This window comes from Ranitomeya imitator, chromosome 3 (genome assembly GCF_032444005.1).
Source record: "Ranitomeya imitator isolate aRanImi1 chromosome 3, aRanImi1.pri, whole genome shotgun sequence".
NCBI lineage: Eukaryota > Metazoa > Chordata > Amphibia > Anura > Dendrobatidae > Ranitomeya > Ranitomeya imitator.
The window spans coordinates 716260055-716282641 of record NC_091284.1 but is presented as its reverse complement, the minus strand read 5'-3'; the positions used below and the strand labels follow the sequence as shown (position 1 = coordinate 716282641).

Here is a 22587-nt window from a genome sequence, read left to right as displayed (position 1 = left end):
AGCCCCATAGTGTCCTCATGTCCAGCATGAGAGCCCCATAGCGTCTCCATGTCCAGCATGAGAGCCCCACAGCGTCCCCATGTCCAGTATGAGAGCCCTCAGCGTCCCCATGTCCAGCATGAGAGCCCCATAGCGTCCCCATGTCCAGCATGAGAGCCCCATAGCGTCCTCATGTCCAGCATGAGAGCCCCATAGCGTCCTGATATCCAGCATGAGAGCCCCATAGCGTCCCCATGTCCAGCATGAGAGCCCCACAGCGTCCCCATGTCCAGCATGAGAGCCCCATAGTGTCCTCATGTCCAGCATGAGAGCCCCATAGCGTCCTCATCTCCAGTATGGGAGCCCCATAGCATACCCATGTCCAGCATGATACCTCCATAGCGTCCCCATGTCCAGCATGAGAGCCCCATGGCGCCCCCATGTCCAGCATGAGAGCCCCATGGCGTCCCCATGTCCAGCATGAGAGCCCCATGGCGTCCCCATGTCCAGCATGAGAGCCCCATAGCATCCCCATGTCCAGCATGAGAGCCCCATGGCATCCCCATGTCCAGCATGAGAGTTCCATGGCATCCCCTTGTCCAGCATGAGAGCCCCATAGCATCCCCATGTCCAGCATGAGAGCCCCATGGCGTCCCCATGTCCAGCATGAGAGCCCCATAGCGTCCCCATGTCTAGCATGAGAGCCCCATAGCGTCCCCATGTCTAGCATGAAAGCCCCATGGCATCCCCATGTCCAGCATGAGAGCCCCATAGCGTTATCATGTCCAGCATGAGAGCCCCATAGCATCCCCATGTCCAGCATGAGAGCCCCACAGCGTCCCCATGTCCAGCATGAGAGCCCCATAGCGTCCTCATGTCCAGCATGACAGCCCGATAGCGTCCTCATGTCCAGCATGAGAGCCCCATAGCGTCCCCTTGTCCAGCATGAGAGCCCCATAGCGTCCCCATGTCCAGCATGAGAGCTCCATAGCGTCCCCATGTTTAGCATGAAAGCCCCATAGCGTCCTCATGTCCAGCATGAGAGCTCCATAGCGTCCCCATGTTTAGCATGAAAGCCCCATAGCGTCCCCTTGTCCAGCATGAGAGCTCCATAGCGTCCCCATGTCCAGCATGAGAGCCCCATGGCATCCCCATGTCCAGCATGAGAGTTCCATGGCATCCCCTTGTCCAGCATGAGAGCCCCATAGCATCCCCATGTCCAGCATGAGAGCCCCATGGCGTCCCCATGTCCAGCATGGGAGCCCCATAGCGTCCCCATGTCTAGCATGAGAGCCCCATAGCGTCCCCATGTCTAGCATGAAAGCCCCATGGCATCCCCATGTCCAGCATGAGAGCCCCATAGCGTTATCATGTCCAGCATGAGAGCCCCATAGCATCCCCATGTCCAGCATGAGAGCCCCACAGCGTCCCCATGTCCAGCATGAGAGCCCCATAGCGTCCTCATGTCCAGCATGACAGCCCGATAGCGTCCTCATGTCCAGCATGAGAGCCCCATAGCGTCCTCATGTCCAGCATGAGAGCCCCATAGCGTCCTCATGTCCAGCATGACAGCCCGATAGCGTCCCCATGTCCAGCATGAGAGCTCCATAGCGTCCCCATGTTTAGCATGAAAGCCCCATAGCGTCCTCATGTCCAGCATGAGAGCTCCATAGCGTCCCCATGTTTAGCATGAGAGCCCCATAGCGTCCTCATGTCCAGCATGAGAGCTCCATAGCGTCCCCATGTTTAGCATGAAAGCCCCATAGCGTCCCCTTGTCCAGCATGAGAGCTCCATAGCATCCCCATGTCCAGCATGAGAGCTCCATAGCGTCCCCATGTCCAGCATAAGATCCCCATAGCCTCCTCTTGTCCAGCATGAGACCCCCATAGGCTCCCCATTTCCAGCCAAACATCCCATGCACATGAAAAAAAACCCACCTTACTCACTATGCTCCCATTCCCCAGCGCTCTGCCTCTGCTCTCTCCGATGCGCTGACTCCCCACAGTGCACAGCTGATGCGATAAAATGACTGCGTCAGCTGTCTCACACGTTGATCGGCTGGCGGCCCGTCCTACCCCATGCATTCACCGCTGCCTGCATCCTGAGGATGCAGATAGATAGCGGTGACAGTGAGTGGCGGCGGACAGGCTGTGGAGGACAAGGTGCGGTCCATAAGCCACTGTTTTCAGCCCCTCGGCTGTCTCAGTTCGCAGGCCGGATGTGAACAGCAAGATGGCTGGATTTGGCCCACAGGCCACACTTTGCCCAGGTCTGCTATAGAGGATGAATGTGAATGGAGAAACACTATGTATGGTTAAGTGCTGCTCTATTGAAGATCCTACTCACTGCGGTCCTATTGTGAGAAGCCATGGGGACTTGGGACCCCCTGTTAGCTATCAGTTGGGGTCCCTGTGATTAGACATGTCAACCACTGTGTGGATGGGTAATTAATGTGTATGGTGGGATACTCTTTTAAAGGGAATCCATCAGCAGGTTTTTGCTTTTTAATTTGATAGCAGCATAATGTAGGGGCAGATGACCTGACTCCTGGCATGTGTCACTTGCTCAACAGCTTGCCGTAATTTCAATACAATCAGTATTTTATCAGCCAGACCAGCTATGTGTAACCCAGCCACACCACTGATTGACAGCTTGCTGACAATAGCAAAGAAGAAAAAAAGCCAGCTCACCAAGTAGCCACCGCAGGAGCACGGAACCCAACGCTGATCCACGCGGTCATCTCATGAAGAAAAGAAAAAATCGTTCCAGCTCCAAATAGTAAAATCCAAATTCCAACTTTATTAAGCCATATGTCCACCGTTGTTTTTATATTGGCTTAATAAAGTTGGAATTTGGATTTTACTATTTGGAGCTGGAACGATTTTTTCTTTTCTTCATGAGCTTGCTGACAATGTATAGTGTACACAGGATGCTGCCAATCAAAGGTGTAGGCAGGTAATGCAAAACTGCACCAAGCAGTCCAGTAAGTCATACATCGCTGGGATCAGGCTCTCTGCTCCTGCATCATGAAGCTCTCAGATTCCATAGCAAAAACTTGGAGACAGATTATCTTTAAAGGGATTTTCCATTTAGGTGAACGTCTATTCATGCAGGGGCGTAATTACCATGGTAGCAGCGGTCGCCGTGTGTCGCCGTTTTCAGCCCCCTGTGACACCAGCTCTGTTTCCTCCCTGCTCTCCCATGCCCCATGTCCTCGTAGGTCCCCAGATTTAGGTCATTGTGCTCCTCCAGGCCCCCGTATGCGCCTTGTCACTCCTCCCCTGGTCCCCCAATGCTCCCCATCTCCCATGCCCTGAGTCCTCCTGCTCCCCCCATGCATTTCCTGCCCCTTGTCCCCATGTGACCCATTTGCCCTGCTCTCAAGTCTCCCCTGTCCCCTCTCTTACCGTGTGTTCCCCATCTGCCCTGTCTTCGTAATCCCTGTGCCTCCTTCCCTGCTCCCAAGTCTCCCCGTCTTCCCATGTCCCCTTGCAACTCCGTCTACTTGCGTCCCTATCTACTCTGCCCTCGGAGTCACCTTGTGTCCTCTTATGCCTGTCTCCCTTGCCCCCTAGTCACCGTGTGTCGCCTTGTGCCTTTCTCTTCTTCATGGCCCCCTTGTGCTTGTGTCCCTTGTTCCCGTGTGTAGCCTTGTGTCAGTCTCCCTTGCCCACTAGTCCCTGTGTGTCCCCTTGTACCTGTCTCCTTTGTCCCTTTGTGCTTGTGTCCCTTGTTCCCGTGTGTCCCCTTGTGTCAGTCTCCCTTGCCCACTAGTCCCCTTGTGCCCTTCTCCCCTGCCTCCTAGCCCGCATGTGTCCCCTTGTGCCTGTCTTCCTTGCTCTCTAGCCCCCTGTGTCACCATTGTGCCTGTCTCCCCTAGCCCCCTTGTGTCCTTCTCCCCCGCCCCATAGTCACCATTTGCCCGTGTCTTTCTCACTGCCCCTGTATGGAGCGGCTGCATTATACTATGAGGGGGGCTGCATTACATTCTATGGGGGTTACATTATATTGTATGGTGGGGCTGCATTATACTTTTGTGGGGTGGCTGCATTATACTCTGTGGGGTGGCTGCGTTATACTGTATCGAGGACTATGGGGAATACATTATACTATATGAAGAACTATGGGGTGCATTATACTATGAGAAGTGAATCGTACGACATGGATGACGATGGTGGTGCATTATACTAAATGGAGCACTATGAGGAGTGTATTATACTATATGGAGGACTATGAGGGGTGCATTATACTATATGGAGCACTATGAGCAATGTATTATACTATATGGGGGACTGAGGAGTGTAGTATACTATATGGAGGACTGAGCAGTGTATTACACTATATGGAGGACTATGAGGAGTGTATTTTAATATATGGATGACTATGAGGAGTGTATTATGCTACATGGATGACTATGGAGAGTGTATTATACTATATGGATGACTATAAACTGTGTAGTATATTATATAGAGGACTATGGGGGTGCATTATATTATAAAGAGTACTATGGGGGTGTATTATACTTCTTATATGGATCCCCGTGACTTCTATGTAAGCCCCTGATGAGTATAATGGTTTATTTTCTTTTGTAAATTACATAACAAAGGCAGTACATGGGGCAGATATATACCAGGATGGGGCACCGGATAGTTACGCCACTGAGGTCACACTATACAACTTTGCAATAAAGCTATAGTGTGCGAAATGAATAGAGAAAATCTGAATTTGGGTGGAAAATATTTTTGCATGGTTGGGGGGGCCCCATTTGAAAGTTTACATCAGGGCCCATAACTTACTGGTTACGCCAATGTATTCATGCACTCTGTCAGAGCATTTGGACTTCATAGAACGGGGATACCAAATCGTGAGCTAATATATGATGACAAACAGACAGCAATATACTTATAAAAATGCATCTATTTCTCTGTGAGAGGAGCTAGTACCCCCAGACCTTGCTGGGCACATGTCCTACAGTGACGAAGCCATCTCTCACCCCTCCACACAGCTCCCGGCTCAAGTTGCTGTTGAAGTGAAATCCGGGCTCCATAATGTTTAGTATTACAGATTAATGGGGAATTTAAAAGAACAGCAGGGATCGGGTAGGTGATATCATTTGTCTCCCCTGGTCAGACTTACATGCCCTCCTCAAACAGCAGTCCGAGGCCCAAACCCGCCGATAGACGAGAAACTGTGCGGATAACATTGACAGGCGGCAGAGCCGTCACTTTGACATCTTCACCACAGTATAGAATTTAATGACCGTTAATGTAATAACATTAATTACAGACAGGCATTGTACTGCTATACAATAGAAAATATTCCTGATATCTGACTAATAAAGATTGGTCTTGTATATTTAGTCGGAGAGCATTAGGCTATGCTGCGATGTTGTACGTTTTTTTTTGCTATGCTTTTTTATGCAAATAACAAGCTGCTTTTTACAGTACAAGCAAAAGCTACGAGATCTCAAAAATCTCATGCACCCGATTGTTTTGTTTTTCTTGATTGAATTGGAAGACTGCTTAATTTTTTCACCATAGAAAGCAATCAGAGAGTGCAAAAATGCCATAACGCGTTTTGGCTGCTTTTTTGTTGAATAAAACTTAGCTTTATTAAATATGTACTGTAGGCAAATGACAAATATAATCCTTATAAAAAAAAGCTGCAAAAAAAACAATGCAAAAAAACCAAAAAATCTTGCTTTTTGTAAGCAGCTTCTTTAGGCTATGCGCACACGGTGCAGATTTGGCTGCGGATCCACAGTGGATTGGCCGCTGCGGATTCCCAGCTGTTTTCCATGTGGTTTACAGTACCATGTAAACCTATGGAAAACCAAATCTGCAGTGCACATGCTGCGGAAAATACCGCGCGGAAAGGCTGCGTTGTATTTTCCGCAGCATGTCAATTCTTTGTGCGGATTCCGCAGCGGTTTACACGCAATGTGTGAAAATAGCCTTATGGCTTTTATGGAAGTTTTGCTATGTTATTCAACCATTGTATTCTTGCTTGTGATGATGTAAACAGCACATTCATATGATGTAAATCCTGACACATTGGACTTCATTTATCTAAACTGTGTAAGGACAGCTGCAGACAAGCGTAGATTTTCTCGAGAGAAAGAATCGGTTCGATTATGCAAATGACACTATGATCAGAGTGTGGTCATATTGGGATCCGATTCTCTTGCATGAGGAAAAGATGGAAAAATTAATTTCTACCATTGTTTTTACCACAAACGTGTTCCTCATCATAGAGACAGAGAAACAGACTTTTTGTGCTTCGGGGCGACCTGTGGGCAGATCTTCCCTTGGTTTCTCTGGCTTAGAGCAGGAAGATAAGACTCTGCCTACAGTCCTGCCCCGAAGCACGGGCATATCATTAACTGAAAATTTCTAACACTGATTACACAAGAACCACAAGACGGATTTCTTCACCTCAGATATCATTTTAATCAGTATAACAGTGCCAACCTGACAATGTCTGTAGTTTACTTAGCAAAATCCTGCTGACAGGTTCGCTTTAATACTATAGCTTTTAGGGGAGAATAGTTCCCTAAAGTGGTTTCAAGCAGAGCCTCCATGAAGGGCCTAGTATTAATGACTCCCTAATATAAGGCCCCATTGACATGTCCGTGTTTAACCGCTACCCAACCGCCCATAGTAAACAAACGTCGGCGCTAGGTGGGCTCTGTGCAGCGCTGACGTTTATAAGCGGTGGGCTCAGGACCCCCAGGGTACTGCAAGCGCTGCAACTCCTGAGCAGAGTGATAGCTCTGACAGGTGACCTCATCGGGACATTAGGTCAGGTCCCAATGATGTTAAACCCTTTGCTACCTTCTAGATGCCGCGATCATGGCATTTAGAAGATAGCAGAAGGAGACCACTGCTGTACTCACCTCTACAATGCCCCCCGTGATGAGATCCGATCACATCATAGGGGATTTCGCATTGTCCCGGCAGCCGGAGGTCACGTGATGATGACTTCTGGGTCTGCCTGCTGCAGTGGCTTGTTAGACTCGGCCAGCAGCTGATTATGACAAGCGTTCTGCCTGTGTAACACTGACAGGTCTCATACAATGCAATATATGTGTACTGCATTGTATGAGATCAGTGATCAGACAAATAAAAACTGAAGTCCCATACAGGGACTAAGTAAAAAAAAAACATAAAAGTAAAAGAATGTTTTAAACCTATAAAAAAAATCACAAAATAAATAAAAAAGAAGAATAAATATTAAACCAATAAATATATTTATGCAAAAACAAAAAAGTACACATATTTGGTATTGCTGTGTCCAGAACAAGCCGACCTATAAAACTGTCACACTTGTTAACACTTTCAGTAAACATTGCAAAAAAAGAGCAAAAACCTTTGCTTTTTTCATCATGCCGCCAAATAAAAAGTAGAGTAAACGCGATCAAAAAGTCAAATCAAAATGGTAGCGATGAAAACGCCATCTTGTCCTGCAAAAGAACACGCTGCGATATAGCTCCAACAGCAAAAAAATTTAAAAGTTGTAGCTCTCAGAATAAAGCAAAAAAACAATTCTTTTTTCTATATAATAATTTTTATGATGAAAAAGCGGCCAAACATAAAAAAAATATAAATGTGGTATCACTGTAATTGTACTGATCTGAAGAATAAAGCCACCTTATCAGTTTTACCACATGCGGAACAGCAATAAAAAAAACCCCCTAAAAACAATTCCTGAATTCCTGGTGTTTGATCATTCTGTCTCCCAAAAATCAGAATAGAAAGCGATCAAAAAATGTCATGTGCCTGAAAATGGTACCAATAAAAACGTCAGCTCGACCCGCGAAAAACAAGCCCTCTGTCTGCCAAAATATGGAAAAATTATAGCTCTCAAAATATGGTGATGCAAACACTAGTTTTTGTAGATACAGTTACTAATTTTGCCTTTCTACCGAGCTAATTCTTCTCTCTGCTCTATGTAGAAACAGGAAGTCTCCTTTCTCTGCATTTATCATTCCCCTCTTCATCTTCAACACCTGACCAAGCTGCTCTTCCTCCCCCTGCCAGGGACTTTTGCAGTGACTGATGAATCACAATTGACCTCCTGTTCCTACATAGAGCTTAGAAGGATTCAGCTAGTCAGTTTTTTAATCAAATTATGTCATAATTCTTCTCTTTTCCATTAGGTTTATCTGGGTAGAAAGGCAAAATGTGCAATTGTAAGTACATAGTACTATATAATGTTATGATTACAATATACACTATTGAAAGGATAAAAACTTTGGTGGGAGTGCTTCTTTAAACACTGATGGCACATAGATGCAATCCGTGTGCTGTATGAGTTTTTCACGGACCCATAGACTTGTATTGGCCCTTTTCATAGAATCATAGAATGGAAGAGTTGGAAGGGACCTCCTGGGTCATCGTGTCCAACCCCCTGCTCAATGCAGGATTCACTAAACCATCTCAGACAGATGACTTCCATTGAAGGAGAACTCACTACCTATCACTGCAGCCTATTTCACTCATTGATCACCCTCAGCTTTGCTGCTGGAAAAAAGCGGTCATGTCTCTATGAAAAATAAGAGCATGTGAACTACAACATAGATTATGATTGATATATGTTGTATCGGTGAAAAAAACGGATACAACATGTACGTGCAACACGGACATTTGAATGAGAGCGAAGACTGTGTGCTATAACACAGTTCTTGTGCCAATGCTTCCTTGGGGTTCATGACCCTTCACATTGAGTGGCGGTGGGATATCGGGGCGTTCATATGTAGGTTTCGAGGAAAGCATGGCCTTCTTCTGTTTATGTGCCTTGCTGATGAAAACATACACAGACACATTTCTATGTGGCCTCATGCGAGTGTTCCTTAATATTCCGCTCACAATAAACTGGCCTTTATCTTAAAAGATAAATCAGTCACTCGGCAAATGTTTCCTTCATATCCATACAGCAACTTATCACCTGAATAGCAATGGGGATTGTTCAGGATGCCTCGTTACATTTCCATGTCAGTGACATTTCTATAGTTCCAGGGCTGAATACAAAGTATATTAGATGGTCCGCTGCTAAATGGGCGACTGTGTGTTTGCGGGGTGTTGCTTAGCAACCCACGGAAAGCCACTTTGTTATCTGTGATTTAGGGATCTATCTGTATAGACATAGATAACTTGCAGCCACAGGTCATTTACTTCTGTCAGCAAATCTCCGCTTGATGCTGATTATTCGGACATGGGCACAGCCAAATACCCCTCAGTGCCGCCTGTCCGTATTTTGTAGGCTTTTGCATATGCTAATCTCTGTTAATAACAGAGTCATGGGTTGGATTTAATGAGTGCATCCTCTTTTATCTGTTGTAAAGTATTGTGCTTTTGGTGCAGTGCAGTTTTCTGCTGACGAGCGGCTAATCCGTTGTTTAGGAAATGTCACATTGCCATGGCAGAGACATGTGGCACCCCCAGAGAGCCGGACTTCCCGCACAGGTCATATATTGAAATCCTGCAGCATAGATGGAAACACTGTGTGCAGAGTGTGATAACCTGTTCGAGTCGCTGGGGGAGGATCTCCATGGATTAGAGGTAGACCATAGTCTATCTCGTTCAGTAGCACGCGTGCAGATCCCTCTGCAGAAGGGGCAGGCGTCCTGCTTCATGCTATTGCTGCTGCTGTTAGTCCCCCCCTTCCTGCTGCCCACATTTATCCATCACAACGCAAGGAGAATGGACTGATTTCCCTGAAGGACGCAGGGGAGACCACAGAATATGTGAGAAAGATAATTTGCATGAACCCTTTCCGTGCTGGCACAGATCTGTCCTGGCAGGTTGATACGTCTATTGCTGTTTGGGTATGTTGTAGTTCTCTGTGCTTATAGGAACTGTCCATTGCTCCTTTTTACCCCCAGGTGGTCTTAGTCACATATTTAATATGAGTTTTAACAAACAGGTCCTACATGTCAATCAGGTTTGTCAATATGGTGTCCATCAATCATGTCCCCCGTAACTGAACGTCTCGTCAGATCTTGAACTGCCATTTGGCTGCAATGGCGTGCCCAAGAGCCCGAAATAAACAGTTATAGCACACGACTGACATGATTTCCTCTCTTCCGCAGGAATGATGGAGTCTCCCAGCGTCGACAAAGATCTGCTGGAGGGATGCACGTCTCCATTCGAGCTGAAATCGGCCCCGAGCAAGAAGATGTGGGTCAAACTGAGAGCTCTGTGAGTACCTGGCAAACGGGGGGTTAAGGGACTTCCCTCCCCACATGCGCAGACCACCCATAGGAATCCCATCTTTGCTGAGAAACGGTGGTTTCCAGCTCTCCTGGAAAACAAAAGCGTTCCGCACAAGCCGCCAATCACATCACCATATTCATGTAGCCAGACGCATTCGAGGTGCACGGACTTGTCGTATTCGGCAGTATGCTGCATTTAGCACAATTATTATTTTTCTATGCATTTGGGGATGATAAGTGAGCACAGCCATGGCAGTGCACTAATGCTAACATCACCATGGCAACCTCCCGTGTAAGATTCTCATTAACCCCTTGATCAAAACCCGCACCATTGTCTCTTGTAGATAACACTTGAAGCGTCTGCTCCGTGCATTGCGTCCTTCACATGTCAAATGCTATTGTTAACGATTTATCTAATTACTGATAATATGATAATCTGTAGATTGCTCGCCGGTGATGTGACTACTTGATGGATTGTTAGTGGCGAATATAATGAGCACATGCTTCAGATTGCGGTACAAATGTGGGAATCTGTATGGCAGTATCATTCATAGGTACTGTTGTCACATAGGAGTGAATTAGGTTTTATTTGTTGAGATATTCTGCATTGTGACTTCTTCTCATCTTATCAATATTACATATCTTTAGGATGTTTCATTATAAGTGAATATTGTAACAACCACCCTAAGAGTGCTAATGGAAAAGCATGGCAACGAAAAGTGCTTCCTAGGCCACTTTTCATCGTACAGATAGGGTCACGTACAGTGGTGTCAGTACCAGCACACGTTGTTCACACCCTGGGTGACCCGTGGTCTATAATGCGGACCACACAACATGTGTCTTCACAAACTACATGGTCTGACTTACCCAAATAGTGAAGTAACTCCGGGGCAAGTCATCAATTATATTCGATTGTTGATCATTGGATAAAGAAGGGGAATCTCGAAAGGATGCTTCCCATATTAGACATCAAGAGTGTTGTAGAATATGGTCATGTTCATATGATTAAAATAAATGCGACCTTACATTTTCTTAAGTCAAGCTTGTATCTAGTTTCAACCTATTGTGTCCTGACTTGGAAAAACTCTTCTTGTTCGCTTTAGAGATGGAGGGAAGAAAGTGGAGTTTACATTTTGTACTAAAAGCTCCACTACCTTCCTCATCATCGTGTTGACTATTTTCTGATGATGATAGAGATATTGCACTGGAAAATTGACAAGAGGGTTGGTGGTAAATGTGCTGACTTGAGGTAGAATGGATTGCTACTTATACCATAGCACTATTAGTAATAACTGAGAATATGTAGTTTTTGATTGTGAAACATTGCCTGTGTAGCACAGTGTGTGTCATTTCTTCTGGTGATCACAAAACTGGAGACAGGATGATCATGAGAGACGAGACAGTCCTGAGAGATGGGACAGTCCTGAGAGACGGGACGGTCCTGAGAGACGGGACGGTCCTGAGAGATGGGACGTTCCTGAGAGATGGGCCAGTCCTGAGAGAGGATAGTAATGAGAGACGAGACAGTCCTGAGAGATGGGACGGTCCTGAGAGATGGGACGGTCCTGAGAGACGGGCCGGTCCTGAGAGACGGGACGGTCCTGAGAGACGGGACAGTAATGAGAAACAGGACGGTCATCAATCTTTAATATTTAAAGGGAACCTGTCTGGAGATTCATAACGCCCAATCACGGCATTATTGCGATCAATTATGTTTCACTCAAAAAAACTCTGCAACATTTCCGAGAAAATATTCTTTGAAAAGCCAGCCATGGATTAAACTACTAGTCTAAGGCTTGTTCCCAGTGGGTCACCATTCCACTCTAACAAACTGTTATCTTTCTATCCACAAACTCAGGTCACGTTTACACGTTCAGTATTTGGTACGTTTTTTACATCAGTATTTGTAGCCAAAACCAGGAGTGGAATAATCAGAAGAAAAGTATAATAGAAACACATAACCACTTCTGTATTTTTCACCCACTCCTGGTTTTGGCTACAAATACTGATGTATAATACTGACCAAATACTGAACATGTGAACGTGGCCATAGAGAGAGACCTGTCAGTGTGGGGTGGGGAGAAGACACTGGGAAATGGCCTTGAACTAGTCATCTAAGATCAGTTTTTTTCTGAAACGCCGCAGCACTTCGATATAAAATATACATAGCTGCAATAACACAGGCAGGATAAATCTCCTGACCGTTTCCTTTTTATTGATCCAACAAATCAGACACTGCAGAACACACCTGGTCCCAAAGAGACCATTGAGCGCTAACCCCTCCTAATTTACAGGAAAATATAACTGTTATTAATCATACTCAAATTGAAACTACCTTATTTCCACTCAATAACCACTACCCCTACTAAAATAATTCCAAATGATTACAGTGCATGCTGAGTATATAGTGTAATCATTCTTTTATTTGCCTTATTGACTCCTCAGCGATTCCTCCTGATGTTTAGAACTTGCCCCGGATAGGGTCACTAACCTTGTCTTAGGGTACCGTCACACAGTGGCATTTTGATCGCTGGTGACGTTCCAGCGATCTCGCTGTGTCTGACACGCTCCTGCGATCAGGGACCCCGCTGAGAATCGTACGTCGTAGCAGATCGTTTGAAACTTTCTTTCGTCGTCTAGTGTCCCGCTGTGGCGGCATGATCGCATGGTGTAACAAAGGTGTGCACGATATTGTATACGATGTGCGCATAGTAACCAACGGCTTCTACATCGCACATACGTCATGAAATTATCGCTCCAGCGTCGTACATTGCAAAGTGTGACAGCAGTCTACGACGCTGGAGCGATATTGTTACGATGCTGGAGCGTCACGGATCGTGCCGTCGTAGCGATCAAAATGTCACTGTGTGACGGTACCCTTAGACAATCCTAATTATCCTTTTTCTTCTTCTATTAGTGACAAAGGAGTAATACTTTTCAGTACTTTACTAATACTAAGTATTATTTACTTAACTAATTACTTAAAGTGATTACTTTTCAACTAATGTCACAGGATCACTAGTGTACAGAGTAGGTCTGAATAGATCTTGGCTGGTTTATACTGTACACTTAATGCAATATACTGGTAACTTGTAGAAGGTTATGTCTCTTAATGGGAATCTGTCCCTTGATTCTTGAGCCATTCAGGGACCATAGATATGGATGGGACTAACACTGCGCCTCCCACGCCAGCTATTCCCCACCCAATTGATTGCCAAGTCTTTATCTATGTACACTCACGGGAGAGACCTGTCAATCTGCTGGAGTGGGTCAGGGAGAAGCCGGCCAAGGGCGGCGCTTGTTTAGTCCCATCTATTCCTATGGCTGGAGAATTTCAGTGAAAACCATAATTTTGGACAGAATAAATAAAGTGGCAGATTTTACTTAAAAGGATTGAGATAACATTGCATAAGTCATTCATCATTAAAAGATTGATGTTCAATGACACTTTTTTAGTTTTTTGTTCCATGATATCCCGGAGCTGTATTATCCGAATCAAGGTAACCATTGGTACATCTATATGTAGCACATTATGGCAATATTACATGGGCATACTACATTTCTCTCTTTTAGCCGGGGTAATATTAGGTCTGTAGCACTATTAGTTGGTTACAATCATAGAAGCAATAATCAGACAAGAAAAAAAATCAGTGAAACCATTACAGATGTCTTTGGTCGGAGATACAATTTTTGATCTTGACCTGTCAGCACGTGATATGTAAAGATTGATACATTAAATGGTGTTCATAGGTGAATTAACATGGCATAAGGGAGTGATTGGGTCTTGTAATTAAGATTTACCTAATTAACCTACGCTTGTTATTCAGTGATTGACTTCTAAGTACAGTAATTATCTCTGGACTAGTCTGTGACTAGACCGACATGGAATGACCGGAGAAGCTGGAGAAGCCCGCCACTCACATATGAATTGATCCCGATAAACAGCTTGCATCTGTATAGGAAACCCGACTTGGAGCCATCTCATTGAAGCTCAATGGCTTTCTTGGCAGTGTCATTTAGAAACCCGTATTGAAAACAATCATCCTGATACATTACATTTTCCATTTAATACTGTTTTCTATATGTACTATACTTGTACCACAATCATGTATTGTCTTTGACTGCCATATTCACTGCTCAGAGAAATGTGAGGTCCAGTTAAGCATCAGTTGTGTTCATCCACAAGTTGTTATCAATACAGACATTGTGGCTTAATGCCAGAAGACTGCTGGCTGATAATGGAGTTTATTGACTTGCTTAGTAGCCTTCTTCATAGTGCCTAGACACTTTTTAAGTCTTTTGGTGAAAACCATGTGACAACCAAAAGAGTGATAATTTCTGCTCTTACAAAGTTGTCACCACTGATGATAAGCATGCTTAGTGATACATGATCTGCTCCCGTGTCACCAAATAATAGTTAAAGGGACACTGTCACCTGAATTTGAAGGGAACAATCTTCTGCCATGGAAGCGGGGTTTTCGGGTGTTTGATTCACCCTTTCCTTACCCGCTGGCTGCATGCTGGCCGCAATATTGGATTGAAGTTCATTCTCTGTCCTCCATAGTACACGCCTGCGCAAGGCAAGATTGCCTTGTGCAGGCATGTACTACGGAGGACAAAGAATGAACTTCAATCCAATATTGCAGCCAGCATGCAGCCAGCGGGTCGACAGACTGATACAGAGGGGCGAGGACCCTGCCCTTGCGGGCTTACATTCTGCAGGATTATTCGGAAGGAGACAATATGTTGAGGGTCGCAGGAGCTCTGGTGTTGGTGAGGCGCTAGCTCCTGTAGTGGTGAAGAGGCAGCTGGGTCAGTGCAGGCTGTAGGCTTTCCTGAAGAGATGGGTTTTCAGGTTCTGTCTGAAGGATCTGAATGTGGTTGATAGTCGGACATGTTGGGGCAAAGAATTTGAGAGGATGGGGGATATTCGGGAGAAGTCTTGGAGGCGGTTGGGTGAGGAGCGAATAAGTGTGGAGGAGAGAAGGAGGTCTTGGGAGAACCGAAGATTACGTGAGGGAAGATATCGGGAGATTAGTTCAGAGACGTATGGAGGAGACAGGTTATAGATGGCCTTGTAGGTCAGTATTAGTAAAACCCATATTTGTCTATGAGGCTGTAGATGTCGGATCAGGAGACACGCAACCAATTCTTGCATCGCAGACTGCACTTGTACTGTGAAACACAGGCATGTGAATCCGTCCTTAGATATAGTGTTCATATGCCACCTATTAATTATCCAACACCATACATGCTCATTGGCACAAATAGGTAAAGCTATTTTCAAACTTTTTAAAATTCTTTTGTTCACTCTTTTTCATGAGTTTTCTTTTGCATCCAGTGTGGTGTAGTAATTACTGTTATTCGCCTCTTTTTCATCAGCTGATTGGCTTTTTCAGGTTGCCTAAAAATCACAGCCGTCGGTAGTTTGATGTCATTGTGTAGATAGGAATAAGCTGCTGACAACATGTAAATTGTAGAACAGGATGATCGTATTAGGGATCATTTACCCCCATAACGTTTGCATGTGTCCATCTAGCAGGGCCTTTAATCATGCTCTGATCGACTTGGTTTATTGTTGATCAGTGCCTTTTTTACATGAAGCTTAAATTTGTATAGAAATATAAATTGGTAAGTTCTGATCATAACAGACCTCTCATCTCCATAATGAGTCCTCTTAAAACAGAAACAAGTGTGAACAAAGCTACAGAAACAACTTGCAGAATTAAAGAAGCACTCCCATCAACCTTTTTATCCTCTTATTTACTTATTTTTCTTTGTTTATACAGCGCTATAATTTTCTGCAGCGCTTTACATGCATTATCATTTCTGTCCCCATTGGGGCTCACAATGTGAATTCTCTATCAGTATGTCTATGGAGTGTGGGAGAAAACTGAAGTACCTGGAGAAAACCCACGCAAACACAGGGAGAACATACTAACTCCTTGCAGATATTGTCCTTGGTGCGATTTGAACCCAGCCAGGACCCCAGCACTGCAAGGCTGCAGTGCTAACCACTAAGCCACCGTGCTGCCTTCTTAATGTATTGCAATCATCATATTACAGTATATAGCACTGTGTACTTACAGTTGCTCATTTTGCCTTTCTACCCAGTTAATTCTTCTCTTTCTCATTAGGTCTGTGACATGACATGATTTAAAACTAACTAGCTGAATCCTTCAAAACTCTATGTAGAATCAGGAGGTTAATTTTCCCTGTAGGAGTCATAAGACACTGCAAAAGTCCCTTGCAGGCGGTAGGCGGGAGCAGCTGGGTCAGGAGCTGAAGAGGGTAATGATTCATGCATGGACAAGATACTTCCTGTTTCGACATGGAGCCTCTGCTCTAAGAAGAGAAAAGAGAAGAAATAGCTGAGTAGAAAGGCAAAATGAGCAAATGTAGGCACACAATGCTATATAATATGATGTCTGCAATATATTAAGAGGATAAAAACTTGGGAGGATGAAAACTGATGCACAGGCTGATTTCTCATGCATTTTTTAAATATTAACTTTGATTTGAGATATTTTTAGTATTGTGTCTAATAGTTCGTAAATTAAGAACAAATAAACAGAATGGGTTTACGGTATATCCGTAATTTTTTTTTTGTCTCCCTTCCCGACTGCTTGTGAGAAGGTAGAACGGATTAGTTCCATGTTGTGGTGATGCCGCAGTGTGAACTTTTGTGATTGGTTGATTACCCAAACGACACACTGATCCCATCATGGATGTCTCTAATCAGGAATATCTGTATACAGGTTTATACAGTAAATATAAGTATCCAAAAAGGTATGGGAGCCAGGATTATTTGTGTGACCATGTACTTTCAGACTTTAACTCTATATGTATAAGTATGTGATCTTAGCGGGGGCATGGCTGGTGCACAATGTGAGAGGACATGTCACCGAGCTCTCTGGCACTGTTTTGGCGTGATCCATGCATTACAACCGTGCCATTCAGCACACACCCGTACTGCATCTACTTACTGGTGACAGCGGTACTTTCCGGTCCCCTTTTCTGGTGTGGAGGGTCGGAAATTGAGGAGCGGGAGGATGTGTTAGGGTGCTGAGCAGGAGATTCAAGGCCGCAGTTAGCCATACACCCTCTAACTATAAACCCTGCTTATTTTTCAAAGAGTTTGCGGAGACTTGCATAAACACCCAAATTTGCAATATCTTTGTGAAATTTTTTTTTCAACATTTCCAACAATTTTAATGCAGAAAATTGGTGAAAACTGATAAATCGGGGCCTTGGTGTATTCTTTTGAGTATAGTAGGTCAGTGTTATTTTTCGCTGTAGCTTCTGTATCTTTGAAAGAGTTACATCTGAATGAGTGAGTTGCAGCAAAACCAAGCAACGTTGCCCATGTTAATGCTCTTTTAAAATGATATCCATAAGGAGTAGTCAGCAAAATTGTCTATTGCAATTCACTCTTAATTCATCCACAGAACAGATAAAAGGCAAATCTCTTACTGCAGAGACATTTATTGCACTAGATGGGTGAGCGTGGAAGCAATTACATTCCCTGCAGTGCCTTCAATATCACAGCCATGTCCTCAGGAGCACAGATAAACATTCCAAAAATGTTTGTTTTCTTCCTGATCCTTGTATTGCCACTTATAGCAAACCCATTACCAATATACAATGGAGGCCGGAATGAGTCCTAGATAATATCACCTCTATATGGTCCCTGGAAGCTAATTACATCAATGGTGACACAAGATTCTGGCTCACACCAAAGTGTTCACCCCTCTGTTTGTCAAATACGGCTAGAATAAAGTTTCCTCTTTATCAAATTAGGGTACTAAGGATCACCTTCAGTTTCATACAAAAGTGGTTGTTCAGTGGATACAATTTTTTTTAACTCCAGGATGCAGCTAATTTTCCATTATGCAGCCATTACACAGTACACAGCAGGGACACATTTATATGATTATCTCGGCACAGGAACATTTAAAAAAAAAAAACCATCCAATTGTAGAACTGATTATTATTCAAAGATCATTTAGTCAAAATATTCTGTGTTCGTGGGAAAACCCCTTTAACTACTGATGTCAGTAATTGACAGTGCCATTTAAGTGGGTTAAAAAGCATCAGTTGGAGCTAGTTCCAATCGTTGGTGTTCGAGGCAGATGCTGGCTGTATAACACAGCAGACACCTATCCTTTGTGGGGTGGGATCAGCTCCTGAGCCTAATCCGTACTCTTGCACCTATTCCATGACATAAAAGTATGTAATTTTTTATCCAAAACTTACCGTGCCCTTGCTGGTCTCTACTTTCTATACAGCCACACAGACAGCCTCTCTCCCAAGACATATGCTCTGGGAATTACCCAATAATATGGTACTATGCAGCAGGATTAGGGATGCCTTTGGCTGTATGCTCGCTCTGCAGTGTATCTGTGTAAAGTGAGTTGTCAATCCAAGTGGCGGGGCCTGCTCTCTGTGTGCTTAGCAGTGACTGTAGCCACTCCGTGCACACTTTTATGACTGAAAACCGGCTGCTTTCACACGCACTTAGGCTGATTTACAAAAGCTGTCTAACTTTAATTAGGTACAAACTTTGGCCCTGATTCATAATTTTTCATTCCGGTCTTGATGGAATGGCAAGATAAAGTGCAAAGTGGCGCGCTCCTCTGTGTATGCCTCGCCACAAATTTTACTCCAGTCAAGGATTGGAATAAGGATTGTGGTGTAAGATATGCCACTGCTCGTGATGAATTTGACAATCAGTCTTTGCCCACTTTATCAAAGCTGGGTGAAAATAATGTGAACAACTCCCAAAATTGTGTGATTTATTTTTTTTTTCAAGCTTTTTACCCCAGTTTTCTGGCGCTGAAGCTTTGATGCGTTGTCACCTTTGCCTCAAAAAGTGTAAAATATTAGCATAGTGACTCATTCTGGTTGATAATTTTGCTGCATCTATAGATTATATAGTCTTCGCATCATTGGATTACTTTGGTGGTACAGTTTTGTCTTATGGCATGGCCACTTCTCCTTGCCATCCACTTTCCAATAGGTTAAAACCAATAATAAATGTGGGGCAAGGCAAACAAGACCGTTTTTTTTTGGTGCAAATTAAAGAAGTTGTCCACTAGTAAGACGACGCATTCTCATACCCCATGCTTGGCCCCAATAAAATAAAAAAAGCTTATACTCCCCTCCTATGCCAGCACCATTCTGGGGCTCTTGTGCGCCTGTTATAATCAGCGCTGGCGTCACTGTCCCCGACTTCGGACATTACAAACCAGGGCTGCAGCTGCTCTCTCCTCCTTTTGATGTTCAATTTGTCTGAAGGTGGGGCAGTGACGCCAGCACTGATTGGGCTCATATGTTATAACATCCGCACAAGAGCCGTAGGAAAACGAGTACCATCACTGCTGTAACCGCACCAGCGTGGAATTGAGTATAGGATTTTTTATTTTATCGGCTCCAAACATTAAGATGTAGAATAGATATTTAACTCACTTTTGCATGTCCTTACTCAGAGAGATCACATAACTGTTTCAAAGCGGTTTATGATCCATGTAGACCTGGACATTTGTTTATCTGATCACTACATTTATTGTGTCCCGTTGTCTCAACTGAGTTAGATTGATTGCTAACGAGCTTTAACCCCCCAAAAAAAAGAGAGATCTAAGGGCTAGCCTTCTATAAATGTAGACTTAGCTTGGGGATGCATTCGTGCACTAGTATTCGTGTATTTTTATTCAAAGTACTTTTTTTCTAAGTACTCGGCAGTTATAACATGGCAGTTAGACAGGGCAGGAGACAGGTAAGACAATCTAAATCTAATCCATATTCACTTGAAACAGCACAAATACTCACCATATTTATTTGTATAATCTATATCCTGGCTGCTGCATTCACTCACATTCACCGCCCTTGCATTAACTCTCTATACTCCATCCATATCGGCCCCTCTGTCCTTGCCTCTCCTATGTATAGCACTCATGCTCTTTTCACATTGCTTAACAGCACAGATCCATTCAGTCCCACAATCCAACACAAATCACTTAACCATCTGCTCACTCTTTCGATCCTCCTTCTCCTAGTCGCTGGAGACATATCTCCAAACCCCGGCCCCCCATGTTATAGCCAGTCAAACCTCCCAATTGCTACACCCAGAAATCCCTCTAACCTTATTAATATTCCCTGCATGCCTTCTGTCTCTTTGAATTGTGCCCTTTGGAATTCTCGCTCTGTGTGTAATAAACTCTCCTTCATTCATGACTTCTTCCTTTCTAATTCTCTTTATCTCCTGGCTCTTACTGAAACCTGGATCCAGCAGTCAGACACCACCGCTGCTGCTGCTCTTTCATATGGTGGACTACACTTTTCTCATACCCCAAGATCAGACAACAGAGCAGGTGGAGGCGTTGGTCTGCTCCTTTCACCCAAATGTACTTTCCAAGTTATCCCCCAAGTACCCTCACTTGTCTTCCCTTCCTTTGAGGTCCATGTGGTCAGACTCTACGTCCCCTTCTCCATGCGAGTGGCGGTGGTGTATCGTCCTCCCGGCCCCTCTCATCAGTTCCTGGATCACTTTGCCACCTGGCTTCCACACTTTCTCTCCTGTGACACCCCCACCCTTATCATGGGTGATTTCAATATCCCCATTGCCTCTCCCCTCTCCCCATCTGCTTCTCACCTTTTATCGCTATCCTCCTCTTTCGGCCTCTCGCAGCATACTAACTCTCCAACACATGAAGATGGAAACTCCCTTGACTTGGTCTTCTCCCGGCTTTGCTCAGTAAATGATTTCACAAACTCCCCTCTCCCGCTCTCTGACCACAACCTTCTTTCATTCTCTATCAAGAACTGCCATCCCGCTCAGGTCACCCCCACTTTCCACACTTATAGAAACATACAGGCCATTAACACCCAGAAACTTATGAAGAACTTGCAGTCCTCATTGGCCCCAATCTTCTCCATCTCATGTCCTGATTCTGCTCTGAAGCATTACAATGAAACCCTGCAAAGTGCTCTGGATGAAGCTGCTCCTCCTATACATAAAACAACTCGGCACAGACGGCAACAACCGTGGCACACGCTGCAAACACGTTTCCTGCAGCGGTGCTCCAGGTGCGCAGAACGTCTGTGGAGAAAATCTACCCTACCCGAAGATTTCATCCATTATAAGTTCATGCTAAAGACATACAATTCTGCCCTTCACCTCTCCAAACAAACCTACTTCAACACCCTCATCACCTCCCTTTCCAATAACCCTAAACGTCTCTTTGACACATTCCAGTCCCTACTCAACCCAAGAGAGCAGGCCCCAACCACGGATCTCCATGCTGACGATCTGGCCAGTTACTTCAAAGAAAACATTGACCACATTCGACAGGAAATCATCTCCCAATCTCTTCATACCATGCACTGTCCTCCCTCCCCCACTGCATCTAGTTCACTCTCTGACTTTGAACCAGTTACAGAAGAAGAAGTAAGCAGGCTCCTTGCATCTTCTCGCCCGACCACTTGCACCAGTGACCCCATTCCGTCACATCTCCTCCAGTCCCTTTCCCCGGCTGTCACCTCTCACCTAACAAAAATATTCAACCTTTCCCTCACTTCCGGTATTTTTCCCTCCTCATTTAAGCATGCCATCATACATCCATTACTTAAAAAACCATCCCTCGATCAAAACTGTGCCGCTAATTATAGACCTGTCTCTAATCTTCCCTTCATCTCTAAACTCCTCGAACGCCTGGTCCACTCCCGTCTTACCCACTATCTCTCAGATAACTCTCTTCTCGACCCTCTTCAATCTGGCTTCCGCTCTTTACACTCTACTGAAACTGCCCTCACTAAAGTCTCTAATGACCTACTAACAGCTAAATCTAATGGTCACTACTCCATGCTAATTCTCTTGGATCTCTCTGCAGCATTCGATACTGTGGATCATCAGCTCCTCCTCACTATGCTCCGCTCCATCGGCCTCAAGGACACCGTTCTCTCCTGGTTCTCCTCCTATCTCTCTGACCGATCCTTCACTGTATGTTTTGCTGGTTCCTCCTCTCACCTTCCCCTTACTGTTGGGGTTCCTCAAGGATCAGTCCTAGGCCCCCTCCTCTTCTCGTTGTATACTGCCCCTATTGGACAAACAATCAGTAGATTTGGTTTCCAGTACCATCTCTATGCTGACGACACCCAATTATACACTTCTTCTCCTGATATCACACCGACCTTTTTAGAAAACACCAGTGATTGTCTTACCGCTGTCTCTAACATCATGTCCTCCCTCTATCTGAAACTAAACCTGTCAAAAACTGAACTCCTCGTGTTCTCTCCCTCTACTAACCTACCTTTGCCTGACATTGCCATCTCCGTGTGCGGTTCCACCATTACTCCAAAGCAACATGCCCGCTGCCTTGGGGTCATCCTTGATTCT

At 44.7% G+C, this 22587-nt stretch overlaps 1 protein-coding gene across 6 annotated transcripts in view; it reads left to right on the top strand.

The window, feature by feature from the left end:
* PDE1B (phosphodiesterase 1B) overlaps positions 1-22587 on the top strand; it is a 548753-nt gene that overhangs the window by 48697 nt on the left and 477469 nt on the right. For 3 of the 6 annotated variants that reach the window (XM_069758701.1, XM_069758702.1, XM_069758704.1), the window contains exon 2: positions 10071-10179. In XM_069758701.1, the coding sequence (XP_069614802.1) occupies positions 10071-10179 (109 nt within the window). Of the gene's footprint in view, positions 1-9353; positions 9807-10070; positions 10180-22587 lie in introns of those variants that run through there. The other 3 variants (XM_069758705.1, XM_069758707.1, XM_069758706.1) reach the window with 3 other exon arrangements.